Raw genomic sequence first — 16,269 nt, 5'->3', positions numbered from 1 at the left:
AATACTAAGAGTGTAGATTCATAATTTCAGTAATTGTAATAATAATTGTGTGAGGGAAAACACATGTAAATTATAAACCATGATATTCAAATCGAAAAACAGTGAGTACCGGTAACCTTCACCTCCACCATCCACCAAAACCAATTAATCCACTATTAACCCATCCTTCCATCACTCAACCAACTATCCATTCAAACATCAATCCATATGTGCCAATCCACCCATACACCAATTTATCCTTCAAACCATCCTCACCCTTCCAACATACAGCCAACCAATCCATCCATCCATCTTTCCATTCTTCCCTGTATCCAATACTCCCACCCACCCATCCTTCCATCGATCTATCTATCCATCCATACAATGCTTTTTGTTCATAAAGAATTTGATACAGTTTAATATGTTCACTTTACTTCATGCATTACATGGAATGTTGTAATTTTATTAGAAAATGTAACATTAAAAAAAAATACACATTCCATACTTATATACAATATGGATTTTTTAAATTATTTTTTTATTATACAATGTATACCTACACTACATGATGGAATGTCCCATTTGAAAGATCCAGTGGACAAATCATCATTAGTGCTTTGAAATGTGTACTGCCCGTTTTGGTGATCGGGGAGATTAAGTGACTCCACGCGAGCAGGCATTTTTTTTTCATCGTCCCTGATCTTGACGCTCCTTCAGAGCCAGTATGGCTTTTCGGTAAAGATCTATGAAGAGACACAATCTTTATTACAAAATCCAATACGTATAGAGGGGGAGTGGTAAATTCTCACCAAATGTGGCAGAGAGGTCGACAGGTTGAGAGGAAGCTCCAGACATGTCTTCAGTGTTGATTTTGTTTCTTCTTTTAACTTTCACACCTTTCTTCCTTTTCCCTTTTTCCCCCTTGGCTACACAGACAAATTATTACATTGTAGACTGTAATCCCTCATTTATGGCAGGGGTTAAATACAAATATTATCCTGGCCTTACCTCTGAGGGGCTTCTCATCATTGTGTGGTGATTCAGGCACATCCAGGGTCTCCTTTGTCACCTTGCCCTTCTGTTTGTGTCTTCCCCTACTAGGGGGGATGAGCGCGCTGCTGTTTTTCTCTTGATGGTTGGCGTTTTCCGTCTCCCCTTTACTGGCCTCCTCCTCCTCTTGCTGCTCCTGCTCGCTCGCCGCTTCTTCGTTTTGTTTGTCTTTGTTGGCTTTGATTGGCCTTTTCTTCCTCCTGGTGGATTTCTTCAGCTTCTTTTTAAGTGTGTTCTCCTGCCAATTACAATGCACCTTGTCTATAATTCAGTATGACTGGCCAAAACTGAGGGTAATATTAAACAATACTCCCAAATCTATTCACCTTCGACATTATGTTCTGAATGGGCTGCAACTTTCCTTCCCCGTTGCTCATTTTCTCCTTGTCCTTTGGCCTGTGAACCTGGCGGAGGTCTGACTTGCTTGTTCTCATGCTATGGTTACATGTGAGGATGGATAACATTAAGTCACATGAAGGTTTCAGTTAATTGTATTCATACATTAGATGTGCACGTTCTTGTGCTCCTCCTCATGCTGAGAGCCTATCCCAGCCGCTGGACTGGTCGCTAAAGTCAATCTTAAAGTACAAATGAAGAAACAACCTTTCAAACTTACAATTACATCAATGGTCAATTTGAGTCTTCAATGAAACAGAAGTCCATATATTTTAAAATGTTGAAAGAAGCCAAAGTACATTGGTACCTTGACATACAAGTGACCTGGTTTAAGAGTTTTTCAAGAGCTGTCATTCAGTTATTTTTTTGTTTTTACTTCAAAATAAGCAGCACTTTGGCAAGTATTGAAAATTTGATCAAAAAAAAAAAAAGAGGCTTCAAGCTGTTTATTGTCATTCCCACTTCACACGTTATTTAAAACGTAATGCTAACCAAACAATTCAAAATGCCACTGACATGCTAGCAGTTAGCTTCTCTAGTCACAATTTTAGAAGCAACGGATATTTGAACCACATGTTGACAGTACATAGCAATATTCACTATTCAATTATGTTCAAATACTTTTTATAGAGTACAACATTATAGAGTGCTATTTTCCTTTTTAAAAACGCAAACATTGAACTTGTATCTCAAGGAACCACTGTACTGTTGAACGATGGCATCACAAAATAAAATGTTAATTAAGGGTCTGCTCTCGTGCCAGTCATTCCAAGCAAGCAACAATTTGTGAGAAATCATTATTAAGGATTTATACTTCTTGTGACATTTCTGTTTGCTGTCATGCGGTGAGATTTTTGTAATGTAAATTTGATTTTTGCTTCTTAAATTGAGCACTTCCACAACCACAACAATAAACGTAACCTGCCTCTCTGACAGGCATCACTCAAAAACGAGTCTTGCTTTCTGTATTTGTCATTCAGGCCTCATTGGAGTGGCAACAAGTCTGACTCACCGTTCACTTTTGTTTCTTCTTCTTGTCTTCTCTAGTTTGCCGTTCCTCTCTCCGGGGTCCAGAGGCCTCTTGCTGTCCTGAGCCACACGGGTGCACAGCCCTGGGTAATCCAGACAGACGGTTCGCAGCAGCCAACGAAGGCCCCGTAACGCCTTTCTGTCCGACCAACGCCGTAGGTCCATTAAGGCTGAACAAGGCTCCTTGTGAGGAGAGGGGATCGTAATGGGTTAGTTTGATGTGAGAAGGTAGTGGTCAGCCTCATGTTACGGTGAGACTCACAATATGGCATACAGAGCGACTCTGGTTGACAAGCTTCTCCAAAGAGAGCATCTCGATCAGCTCACTTCCCAGCAGGGCATTCATTTTGTCTTGTTTGTTTGCCAAGCTGTAAAGATGAGGACAATGTGCGTACTGAGTCACACATATACAAAAATCTAATGGTGTGGAGTTGGCTTTTTCTTTCTTTTTTCTTAGGTTATACAGAATAAGTTTGTTTTTATCAAACATAATGTATCAGCTTTATGTTTATGACTTGGTGGTAGGTGGCTGTGTCTCATTCGCTTAAAACCAGGAAATTGAAGTGTGCAGTGGAGCTCCACCGCATCGCTTAAAGAAATAACATCTGTAGGCCAATCAGATAGCAGTGACGTCACCACTCCTCCCTTTCACTGGACAGCAAGTGGGAAAATGTCCGCCCCCTGAGATGGATAAAAACGGGTGGATTTTGCAGTTTCATTCATGTTTCATAAATGTAATATTAATCGGAATGCTGTATTTAGACTAGTGTGGGTGGATAGAACATATTATTTTTTACTTGACTTTCCCTTTAAGAATCTATTATTTACCAGAGTAAAATGCTCATTTTTTTCAACAATATAATCCTATTTTTTTCAAGAACAAAGGCATATTTTCTACAATACAAGAATAAAGTTCTATTTTTCAAAATTACTTTCTCCCCTCAAGAAACTTTAATATTATAATGTAAATAAATAAATTATCATAAGATTAAGACTATTTAGTTCGACTAATTGTCTTATTCATGTAAATCCCTCTTTTGTCCTGAAAATGTATGACTTTATTCTCATATCATTATAGTTTTATTTTCCACAAAAAAATATGAACATGTTATTGTAACACTCTTTTTCTCGAAAATAGGTTACTTTCGTATGGAATTGCTTCCTTGGAGAAAATTCTCCCATCAAGGGTCCCTGGTCCAAAAAAACCCTGAGAATCTCAGTTCATAAACTGACAAAATTGGCTCCTAACAGTGAATGGTCATGCAAGTATAGGGGTATTCCACTAGAGGGTAGTGTTGGCAAAGTTATGCCCAGTAAAAAAAAAAGAGGAATATAATTACACCAGGATGGGTTTTCCTGCCACTCTGGGCTGCTTGAGCAGGTCAGCCAGGACCTCCTTGACCTCCTTGATCCTTGGCCGGTCGCTGGAGTCCACTACGAAGATGACGCCGTGTGCCTCTCCATAATACTCGCTCCAGGCGCCCTGTGACTCCTCCGAGCCCCCCACATCCAGCAGGGTGACCAGGTAATTCTCCACCTTCAGCTCACTCTTCACGCAACCCTGGGTGGGGCCTCCTTCTATGGCTTGGGGGACTGCGAAGGTAAAAAAAAGAAGCACACGTGAATTCAGCAGCTCCAAAACAGGGAAATTGTCCCTACAACTGGAAGAAGCGACAACAAAAGTGCATTTTTAGTATAGTTTAACTTTGAATCGTTGGTTCAGGCTCAAACCTGTCCTGTTCACTTTTGGGACAGAAGAAAGAAATGAAGGGGGAGGGGTCAATAGGAAAGGTTAAAAGCAATGAAGATAGGAAATTAGGAATTGATGATGGAAAACAGGAAGCAAAGAGCACAAGGGACTAGTGTTTGTTTAGCGCATCCACCTCACATTTCTAGGTCCTGTGTTAGAATCCCAGCTGGGGAAGCAAGAAAGAAAGTAATGAGGACAAAAAGGAAAGGACAATAAGGTACAGCAGGTATAAAAAGTCTACACACCCCTGTTCAAATTGCAGGTTTCTGTGATATTTAAAAAAAAATTAGACCAATCATTTTCAACAACAGAAAAACTGTGATTGCACAAGTGTGCACACCTGGATTATTCTGTATTACCCAGTCACATTCAAACTCTCGTTAATCGGAGTCAGCAGACCTGTCTTAAAGCGCCTCTAATTAACCCCAAATAAAGATCAGCTGCTAGTAAGCTTTTCCTAACATTTAAAAAAAACAAACGTATTTCTATGTGAAACTTTTCATAATTTCTACCACCTTTTCTTTTCTTTTTTTTCTGGGGAGAGCTCAGTATTGATCATTTGACATGTCATCATCATTGTTCTCCCTTTTTTTTTGTATGTGTGTTTGTGCGTGCGTGTGTGTGTGTGTGTGTGTGTGTGTGTGTGTGTGTGTGTGTGTGTGCGTGCGTGCGTGCGTGCGTGCGTGCGTGTAAAAAAAAAAAAAAAGAATTCCCATAACGTTCACCTAAACCGAACACTTCAAAATCCAGCCAGAGTCGTGGGGCCGCCAGGAGACCCGAAGAGGGACCAAAGAAAAGAAAGAAAAGCGAAGCCCAGCACCGACCAGACACCACCCACCGGGCCACTAACCAGAGTCCTTCACCAACCCCAGAGACATCTAAATTCCAACAAATCAGGGAGACCTCAAGGGCCCAAAGGAGAAACTGAGGAAAGGTAGAAAGGACAGACGAAGCAGAGTGAGATCCACAGACACCAGCCTCCACCGATTCAATGACCTGAGGGAGAAACAGATTGTGTCCGAGTTTCGATAGATGCTGGTGTGGTGGATTTGGCATGCATGAAAATCTCCACCAAAGAGGGGAGCCGTCGACCCCCGCCAGGACAGAGCAAGCGCAACACCTCAGGGCCCCCCAGGCCGCGGCAGCGCCAAAGGACGACCCCCGGGCCCCGCAGGGGCCACCGGCCGGAGAGCAAACCTTTTCTAAAGCCCCAGTTCCAGCAGAAGAGGAGAGGGGGAGATTTTGTTATAGTACAATGAAAGCAACTTTTTGGCCACAAACACAACAATGCTCATCACCAAAATAACACCATAACCACACAAAAAAGCATGGTGCATCATTTAAATTTTATTTTCAATATAAAAATGCTTTTCTGCAATTAATGCCTTCCACGTAATATAGGCAGGCATAGACTGTCCACTTGAGTAAATAATCTAGCCACAGCCTTTACATGTACAAATTCAGTATTTATCAGGAAAAACAAAACTATTTTTGAAAACAATAATATTTATTTGGATACCTCTTAACATGCCTCGGATGGATGACGTCTTTCCTGATTTGTCAAGACCCACCACGAGAACAGTCACTCGCCTATGAAATAAATACAAATATTTAGCATTGAAATCAAATCGGTTAGCAAAGTTAAGATGCCACTCAATGTATGGGATGATTCAATAAGCTTTTGATACATGTGTATATCAAAACATATATTCACAATTTAATGAATGTAAATGCCATTCATCAATTCCAGCCTTCCTTAAAAAACAAAAACTGAAATTGTTTTCATGTATATTTCATTAAGCAAAACTAGCACCCCATAATATTGTACTTCATAAAATCATACAGTAATTAGATCATTAAATAAAATCACAATGAATTAAAAAAGTTATTGTCACACTGCATCATAATCCTAACCTTCACCCTACTTTTTTGGGAGGATTAAGAATATATAATTAAGTATTTTTATATTTTCTTTTTACTTGTGTTGCTGTACTGTTTGTGTTCAGCTTGTTGCTTGAAGGGTTATAGCACTGCATGAAAGATGCTAATTAGCGTTAGCATGAACCTTGCAGACTAAAAGACACAGCTATGTGGTTCTTTTAAGTACACAAAGTGTAATTCTCTTTCTTAAATGTTTGATTTGACAGTAAAAGACAAATGAGAGTGACAATACAACGCTTAAAATTTGAAAGAATTGTTCACTATTTGCTAAATTTCTGCTTATTTTGAAGTAAGTTGAGTTCACTGCCATCATATAGCCCTCATATCTAAAGTCGATGCCGGCAAGTCAAAGCAAAACAAAAAACAAAAACGAATGATGGCTCATATTTCGAAAACCTCGCAATTTAACGCACTTGCATTGAGTGATGTATATGCAACTTTGTCAGCTGCAGCGTCAGTCAAAAATAAGCATTTGTTTAGCATACATTAGAAGTGCATGACAATTAAGGTGACCTTATTGGCTCCTGGATTTTGGAGAACCAGGTACAGCAGTTGCTCATCAGGTTGAACATGTTGTCTTGAGGTGAGCAAGGTGTGCACAGTGGCCACCATTTTCTCTGCACGCGGTACCTGGCAACACAAGGGGGCATAATTATGACTACAACTTGTGCTTGTTTGACTTTAGGCTTAGTCCCTGTCAGTCAGGTGTCGTCACAGCGAATAATTTGCATGGGATATTTGACTAATTTTTAAGCAACCCACAAACGACAGTGGCTGGGCAACGATTACTACAGTATACATGACAACTAATGAAATGCTCTCACATAATCAGATGAAATATGTTTGGGCAGTATTTTATTTTGAAAGGGCTTGGTCAGAACCATGAAAAAGCTCAAAACGGGTCACAATAGGGGTGAATTATGGGTGCATTTCAGTAGAGTACGTATGTGGTAATCCTGGATGATGTTCACGATGGTTCTGTCTTTTATTTTTGTGACCTGTTCAGAGGTCACTACAGGGGATTGCTTCCAACTCAATAGCTGAATCTAGTTTTGCCTAAATACATGCTCAGCATTACCTACGGATTTCAATAAATTTGGACATCATGTGGAAATGCTTTTGTCTTTAGTGCTTTCTGAGAAAAAAAAAGTTTTCTACAATATTCTGATTTATTGAGATGTCCCTTAGTTAGTTTGGGAAATTGCATAATCAATCACAGCTAAGCAAAACTTAGTGTTAAAATATTTGTGCAGGTGTACAACACCTGTTACATATTACCCTTGTAAATATCTTCTTTTTTTATATATATACAGTATATATATACTGAGATGGGATAAAGTTTGGAAAATACCGACAGCAATCCTTGACAAAACAACTAAAATCTTAGGATGTCCTAAATAAATAAATAAAACTTCAGTCCCCTTGAGGAATACATAGATTTTGTACTTGAAATGCCTTTATGTGCTTATTGAAGAATAGCTAACATATGAAATAAATTATATGAAACTTAAACTTCTTTTTTTTTCTCTGGCTTGGTGTTTCGGTATTTTATTTCTCTCCAGGCATTTAATGTCCAATTTTTCCTCAAACAATATATACAACAAAGAGTCTTTTGCTTTAAATGGACAATCAAAATTTGATGCCTGCATGGCTCTGCCCAAATTACATTAAAATGTTGATAGTTTGATGTTATCCATTGGTCTAGGATACCTTTTAACAATTGGAGCTCATTTGGATCAAATGCCTAACAGTAGTTGGTCAATGTACAAGGCCTGAAAATCACCCAAAATGGCTCCTTGAAACTAAAATGGCTGACTTCCTGTTCAGTGGGTTGTTGTTTTTTTGTTTTGTTTTTAATAGGTGTGCTGTTACGGTAGACTCGTCTACCGGATTTCATGTCAATCAGTCAAGCTGATGTTGAGGGTTAATTTTGTCACAGTGAGCGTGTTTTGTTGTGTTTGGTACTGTTAAAAATCCCTACATTCTAACCAGGAAGGATACATGCGCCTATATAAAGTTGTGAGTTTTTGGCCAAGTTGAACCCCCCCCCAAAAGGTAAAATTTTGCACAACTCCAAGAGAGCTCCTAATAAATAACATGTGTGCTTCCTGAAATTGCACTCAACAGCAGCGACCAATCGTAATGTCCTCCAAATGTATCTTACAAATGAGACATTTCTTTATTTTAGGGCCATGTGGTCATGTAGTGTGTACCACACAGCAGGTGTCTGAGGTCAGCAGACGACAACAACAACAACCAAATACGCGCACACACACACACGCACACAAGAGCTGGCAGGTCTTTCACTCCAGTGCATCTGTTCTGTCTTTGTATAATCTGCTAAAGCCAGTTTGGAATGGCCTGCTTTTCCTGTGTTGTTAACAAGTCGACCCATATTTTCCTTTGACACGAGGTCACCATACAAGTGAATGAGAACAAATTCTATGTCAGGAGCAACAGAAATATTTGTAAATGTAGAACTAGTAGTAATACTGCTAATGTGCAGCTTTCATTCATTTGGAGGTGCAATATTTATTTCAGGTTTGACATTTATTATTTTTATTTTTACTATACATAGAACAATTTATGTAGACATTTTTGATACTTCTGTCAAACATAGGCTACACTCACTAGACACAAGATGAAATAAGAACAATTGCATGATTTAATAAATCCAATACAAGATTGTTTCAAAATCTAAATTCAGGTGTACAGTATCTCAATACATTAGAATACAACAGAAAAGTAAATTTATTGATGTAGTTCAATTCAAAATGTGTTGTATATCTTGGGCCTAATCCTGCTTAATTTTGACTGTTTCTTACGCAAGATTTTCATTCCTTGAGATGGTGAATTCAGGGTTTTCGCTGTTTCTCTTGTGACTTTTAATTTGAACAATTAGATTACATTTTTACTGTGTTGTTAGTGCATTACTGGTTACCTTATTTACCTACATGAGATGGGGTCAGAATTACAAAGCCAATTGACAGTCCAGTCTTATACAAATTCATGCTCAAACCACGGACTTACAGGAGGTATATATGGATAATGGGGCAGACATCTTACATTACCACATTTACTGGCAACTTCTGTTTTTTTTTTTTCATAGAAAACACAGTTATCAGTGTGTGTTTTGCATCTGGATCCCTGTATGGAGTAGTGAAATCCTCTGAAAGAGTGAACTTCACTGTCTGCATTGACCATTCAAACTATATGATCTCAGTATTGTGAATCGTGACTCACAGAGGTTAGATTGACATTTTTCCAGAGGTTTTTTTTTTTTTTCCCGTATTGGCTTTTACTTTCATTTGATTGTTTATGGTTCTGGCAATATGCTACAGACGAATCTTAAGGTAGCACTCGGAGTTATACCATGTTAGAGAAAACCTCTCAGATTTATTGGTAAAATTATGTACCTAGACAGTGGCATTTTCACCATAGAGACAGAAAATAAGGTAAAAATGCTACAGAGAAATCAATGTATTCAAGCTGGGTGAGCTTACTGAGTGACAACATATGGCTGTTGGTGAGTTCACTACTTTTCCTGACATGAGTAAGCGGTATTGTTAGTCCATTCATATATTATAAATTCGTTAGTCCAAACTTATTTTCTATGTTGACAGGGTCTAAAAGTTGTCCAAATGGCTGCCACTAAAAATGTAGTGCAATAATTGTAAATGTCCAAACATCGATCATATCTATCAGCATTTCATGAAAGATGAAAAGTAATATTAACTTTTCTTATTCATTCCCACACTTAAGTTAAAAACAACAAAAATTGAGTTGGCCCACTCAAGTTCCAAGTGGTTGGACGGGCCTAGTATGTACTGTAGTAAATTGCATAATACTTCATGATTTATATATTTTTAAAACATTTTAAGTGTTAATGACCAAACATGCATTACATTAGCAATAAAAAGCCATGCACCTATTGATAAATAAACATACAATAGTGGACTCTAACCTAGCATCAGCGGATGATTGTCGCATACAATTACTAAAATCTAAAACGTAATAATACTTACAGAAGTGGGTCTATGTCCATGCAATTGTTTGGGTACACCTATGTGCTAACATCTTGCACCTACCTGCTGCAACTCTTAATCAGGCTCACACTAAGCCTCTACTCACCCCATGTGGGAGGTGCCACCTGTGTTTTAGTCTCTCAGCCAATCAAGGGGACACCGCATGAACCAGTAGCTTCGCTTATTGGATGACATGTTTTCTCTCCTGTTTAAGTAACTTAATGGGGATCGCCATAAGGTTTGTTTAGTCCACATGAGGCTAAACGGGTCTCATGGTGTAACCTGTGATGTCTGAATGTGGCACCATGTTGCGTTAGAACACATTTAGGTTGAGTAGACAATGAAATGCCCCCGTCCCCTCGGCATCCACTATACATGTGAGACTTTCTAAATAGCCCATATGGACATAAGTAATATCTAATGGATTGATTCTAGTCACACTGGCACATATTATATGTTCCAAATATTTGTGCATAGATTCATGTTAAATAAACACAGAGGTGGCAAAAATAGTCACACTCTGTAGTTATGTGGAAGTAAAACTACTTGTGATTGATGCTAATATTAGCATGTCAATGGCGTTTGCCATTAGGCCTACATGTTAGCATTAAGCTAGCGGGGCTTCCTTATAAGGCTTAAATGCATGTGTAATTCTTTTAGTTTTATGTTTGGTTCGACAGAAAACGTTAACTGTGAGTCGCATTCATCAGCCTTTGTTTTTTCACTGCCACCATACAGCGCTCGTATCTCACGTTTGTACTCACAAGTCAGAGCAACAACAAAAAAAAGAGCCAAATAATGGATTGTATCTCGAAAACCCAATCAATTGGGTCACTGATAGATTATTATTTTTTCTTCGCTATGAACTGCAGAAACTACATAGAAAAATGAACAAAAACATAATTTGGAACACAGGTTGAACAGGGTAACCACAATCTAGGGCACACCTTCCATAATGATGTTTAAAAACATGCAAAAACAAAGCTAGGAATTGGCTGCCATGCAAGTGTAGCAACTAATGAAACCTAAGATCAAATCAAACTTTTTTTATATAGCACCTTTCATACACTAAAATGCAACTCAAGGTGCTCAAGATGAACCATCACATGTTCATAATATCTAATAATAAACTTTTGTTTAGTTGTGGCATTTTATTTAGAATTTATTAAGTTGTTTAAAAGGATCCCCACCCCTTGCCGACAAAAGAGATAGGCAAGTCATTCTTTACGTCATGATTTGATTAGAACAGATTAATAATCTTATTAAAGTGCTGCAGTATATTTATGGACAGTGTAATTACACATCACATAGAGAGGATCAACCCGTTACATAACATCATTGTGATGAACAGAATGGCATGAGCCTGCTGGGATGCAAAAAACTACCACTAGATGGCGTTAAAGTCACAACCTCTCCGCCCACGCCAACCCCTGAAAAGCGCACTAAATCAAAGGGAGGCACCATATTTTCCACAATGTGGAAGAGTCTTCCACAATTATAGATTGCATAGTGAAATTCACAACGAGTTATACTTAAAAATCCATTTCATACCACATCATCCATACTAAGCATTCGATAGATAGATAGATAGATAGAGAGAGAGAGAGAGAGAGAGAGAGTGAGATAGATAGATAGATAGATAGATAGATAGATAGATAGATAGATAGATAGATAGATAGATAGATAGATAGATAGATAGACAGACAGACAGACACAGACATATATATATATATATATATATATATATATATATATATATACAGTATATATAGACAGATATGCTAATAGGGTAGCTATAGTAAGGTACATAAGTATTAGAAGTGTGGCTACAGGGTTTGTTTGTCTCATTAAGACATTACACTAATATCCGGTCTGGTACCGCCCTCCTCTACAAAATCATTACTCAAGCACACTCACACACACACACACCAAAAACAGCTGAGGTCAAACATAGCCGCCACACCCCCGTTTGCTCCACATAGCAAACATGCCTGAAAGCCCCCTGATAGTTGATTTTGCACTCTGTGCTAACCTCCTGATTCAGAGGCGGCTTTTCAACGATCCCAAACAAAGGCTGCGCCACGCAAGCCTTCAATTCCGCTGCTCCGTAATGAGATTTCCATCTTCCTGTTTCTCCGAGGCCCCACAGGAGCGCAGCACCTCTGCAGTCTGGAGTCAGTGACCCACAGCAACGCATGCATTAGTGATGATGAGTCTTCATTTGTGCTCCCCGCTTCCTCCTCCTCAGTTCCAGGCGCAACTCATTTACTGAGATTAAATCTGACAGGAAGTAGATAGCATGTTTGGGGTCAGCTCTGATCTTAGTTTTTTCCCCCACAGAGGAAACAATGGAAAATTGAATAATATGTTGGATAATACTATATATGGATCAAAATGTCACCATTATTGAAGCTCTTAGCTGTAAAGTCAACATTTCAAAGTCTCTGTAAGATGAAAGTAAATGTCTTCTAAATTTGACACTTCACAGAGAAGAGTTTTGCTAACTTCCCTGCCAAATTAAAAACAAAAACTAAGTACTGTATATTAAATGAGGACTCTCAGATGCTGTAGATGTGTCTGCTGAAGGCATTGGAATTATGCACTCCTCAACTGTCAACTGTCAATCAAATACCTCCAAAACGATCTGAAAATGGATGCGACTTCATCTCCCTTAAACCTACTCATAATAACCACATGTTTGAGCAGTGGAAAAATATGTGCTAAAAGCCTCTGGTGGCTGGACAATATCCCAGTGAGTCCTCATGGGGCTTTTCCACGTCACGACGATTGTGAACATTGGCCAAGCCAATTTTCAATTGGAAAGAAGATGAATTTTCACCTTGCATAATAGGCATAGCTAGCTGGCAACTGCGCATCACAATTGCACCAGATAACGGATGACATGAGCAAAGGTGCTCAAGTTCATCTAGTTTGGGTTAGGTGACTTATGTCAGATGCCCAAGTGCATCTCTGACATACATGTGTGCCGTTTTAGTCAAATCCATGCCCCAAAATCAGGAATACTGAAATGGTGAAAAACAGTTTAAAGCTGTATTTCCACAATTGAGTACTATGGTACATACACCTCCAAGTCTTTGCACGTTTTCAACAATTATCTTGAAACGTGCATAATGTATTTAAAAACACAAACAAATCTGTGAATTCACTTTAAAGGGTCTTTAACTCATTCACTCCCAGCAACCATTTTGACTGAAGCAACACCCTTTGCTCCCGGCTGTTTTACTGGATTTTGACTGGTTTTACAAAGCCCACAGAATATTATGTTCTATTGTTATAAAAACATGGAACCTACCAAGAAAGATTAGAGTCTCTACTTTCATCTGTTTGTTTTGCAGCAATTAACATTAGCACATAGCTAAGTTTCATCATTATTCACAAATCTGTTTAAAACACGGGGAGGGGGCTGAGCCTTTTTGATCTCCTATACACTGCTGCCACCTGCTGGCCGTTTTTGTAATAACTACCATTGCTTTAAGCGTTCTCTTCAGTTCAGAGGCTGCATCAAAGCCTTAAAAAAGCATTAAAGAAAACTTTTTTTTTAAAACGTTTTGGGACCATTGTAATATCTAAAATAAAATGTGTTTATATGTTTTTGGGAGCAAATTAGTTAACTTCCTTACAATTTTAAGAAGTTAACAACTAAACATTAAAAATTGTGTGTAAGTGCAAAAAAAAGAAGAAGAAATCCTAAGCATGTGAGACTTGGAAAATGTAAATAAATAAATAAAATAGTGACGTACAATATAATGAAAATAATTTGAATGGTTTGAATCGGTTGAAAACTGATGAAGGACGAGGTCACTGTAAAATGTCTGCATTGATTTTGGAATCTTGTCATGAACATTTTAAAGTTGTAATGGTTGGAATCAATTGGAAAATATGTCAGTATGAGTTAAATTTAGAAAAAGTCTTCATTCAGTAAAATGGGATTTTTCATCCATCCATTGATTGATTGATTTTTTTTAATTGGCTACAATATACTGTCAGCGTGACCTGAATTTTTTTAGGCATGTTTTCCCCCCTAAAAATTACTTGCCTTTGCTATGTGTATTTGACTACTATAAAGCCCTCTCAGCAAATAGCAGCTCATTTGCTTTTCATTTGCATTAGCTGTCAGACTGGTTCTCTTAACCTCAATTTTAACATGTGCTCCACAGAGCCAGTGTGACCTGAACAAGCAACCTGACAAATGAGGACACGTCTGTGTAAAAAGTCAATGAGTTGCAGAGTGAGTCACTATATTATTGTTTCTCTCTCCCTGCTGTACAGTTCCCAGCGCAACAAGTCCCAGGACAACCAGTGAGTAAACTCTAAAAATGGAAGTGCAAAGCAACTGAACTCTCAAAGCTAAATGTATCCCACCGCTAAGCTGTAGTGTGTTTCTCTCTGTGCTTTTGCTTGACAAGAACATGATACACAACACTCATCCATTTTTAGTTGAATGTAGTCTATTAATCTAGGAGATATGACATGATCATGTAACCATGCACTAATGGAAGTGGTTTTCCACTCTCATATGCTGGAATAAAAGCATCATCAAGAAAAAAACAATATTCAGACAAATATTGAAATACTGTAAAAACATTATGATAACTACATTGCACGGCGCATCGGTATGGAACTGACACAATACAGCTGGTTTCTCTCTGGACGCTGCTGCCAAAAAGCATATTTTTCTGTGAAGGTAAAAGGTTATGTAGCATTGGGGAACAGTTACAGCAGATAACATTTAAAATACATTGGATTTAAATTGTTGTCTATTGAGAGTGGAATGCTGGTAGTGGTGTAGTCCATTTCTATCTTACAGGTTACTTTTTCCAATCAAGACACCAAATTATTACAACTTTTACATATATTGCCAAAGCATCATCAATTACAGTACATTAAGTGCAGGATATAAATTTAAAATTGCGTGCATTTCTAAATGAATTTAAGTCTATAACTTAATGTGTGTTTCGTTATATATTTTAACTGATATTTTCCTCTCTTACTATAATCAATAAACAACTATAACTTTTTTGTATTAAAGCACATTTATACATTTATTTACAAATAATAATTTTTGATTAACCCCCCACAATATCCAAGAGCATAATAGACATGAAATTACCATGCAAAACTGGAATCATTTGCCAAGAAAACATGAACCCGAATGAAATAATTTAACTATAGGCAATTCAAGAAAAAAAAAAAAGACTTGGGAAAGGCTGCTCTCCAGGAATGTGCCTGAAGGGATTTGTTATTGGACACTCATGTAACTTCTGTACAGTATTTACCTTTTCCAGCTATAAGGGAAGGGTTGAGTGACACACCTTTAGTTACTGTAAACATTATTGGGACTATTCATCCCATAATTTAGTCTAAAGAAGTATAACATTAAACTATTTTAAGTACACTTTATCATTCATCCAGAAGTTGTTCTCACCTCACAAAAACAAGGCCATTTCACACTGCAGTAACTTTAGACTGTGAACAAGGAAATTTACTCTACTCAGCTCATCTTCATTTATATTGCACTTTCACAACTGCAGCTCTAACAAAGCGGTTACAGAAACACATGACATAAAAAAGTTACAATATTGCAAATATAACAGCCATTCCTTACATAGGCTATGCTTTGTTGTTTGAAGTGGCTATAGATAAAAGAGGAGAGATTCTGTCCCTTTTAGCCTAAATTTACCATGTTCACACCAAAGGAACTCTTGGGATTTTTTTTTTTAAATACCATATGTAAAGTTGTTGACGTTTTGTCATGCCATTGTTACCCTGTTTTAAAGTAGATGCAAGGTTAGCTTGTAGCTAACAGCTAATACGTTACTTGCATTATGCTATTTTTTTCCCCCAGAACAAAATGTGTACCCCCAGAAATATTTTTATTATTTTTTTAAGAGAAAACTAATGCTTATTCTTATGAACAAAAGGAAAACATTTTATCAAACCGAAAAAGTTCGAGAACCCCCATTACTGTATAAGGTTTATAATGACTCAAAGAAAGTGAAGGGCCTAAACCGGATATCCACGTTTGGTTGTGCTCTTATTTTCAGTGGCAGTCCTTTCCACATCCGGTTTTGTGTTTAT

The 16,269-nt window shown here is 37.9% G+C and overlaps 1 protein-coding gene across 2 annotated transcripts; it reads right to left on the bottom strand.

Moving 5' to 3' along the window:
- Window positions 1–394: 394 nt before the first annotated feature.
- Window positions 395–15,747, bottom strand: arl13a (ADP-ribosylation factor-like 13A). 2 transcript variants are annotated; one of them, XM_077577190.1, is made up of 10 exons: window positions 15,617–15,747; window positions 6,659–6,775; window positions 5,724–5,794; window positions 3,795–4,047; window positions 2,717–2,822; window positions 2,438–2,637; window positions 1,356–1,464; window positions 988–1,267; window positions 789–905; window positions 395–722 (listed from the first exon to the last, which is right to left on the bottom strand). In XM_077577190.1, exons 2-10 carry the CDS (start codon window positions 6,715–6,717, stop codon window positions 667–669), a joined length of 1,251 nt encoding a protein of 416 aa, XP_077433316.1. In that variant the 5' UTR covers window positions 6,718–6,775; window positions 15,617–15,747; the 3' UTR covers window positions 395–666. The 2 variants fall into 2 exon arrangements, with proteins under 2 accessions (XP_077433316.1, XP_077433315.1); XM_077577189.1 differs by lacking the exon at window positions 15,617–15,747 and adding an exon at window positions 10,171–10,255.
- Window positions 15,748–16,269: the final 522 nt, after the last annotated feature.

Source organism: Vanacampus margaritifer, chromosome 10 (assembly GCF_051991255.1).
Source record: "Vanacampus margaritifer isolate UIUO_Vmar chromosome 10, RoL_Vmar_1.0, whole genome shotgun sequence".
NCBI classification, from domain to species: domain Eukaryota; kingdom Metazoa; phylum Chordata; class Actinopteri; order Syngnathiformes; family Syngnathidae; genus Vanacampus; species Vanacampus margaritifer.
The sequence above is the reverse complement of the archived record's forward strand: the minus strand, read 5'-3'. Positions and strand labels throughout refer to the sequence as shown.

Bases quoted from the DNA above. Each gene is read 5' to 3' on its own strand.
- arl13a (XM_077577189.1), bottom strand. From the start codon at position 10,190: ATGGACATAGACCCACTTCT. The intron at 6,776-10,170 runs GTAAGTATTATT...TTGTGTTGCCAG, and splicing joins ATGGACATAGACCCACTTCT to GTACCGCGTGCAGAGAAAAT. The intron at 1,268-1,355 runs GTGAATAGATTT...TGTAATTGGCAG, and splicing joins TTCAGAACATAATGTCGAAG to GAGAACACACTTAAAAAGAA.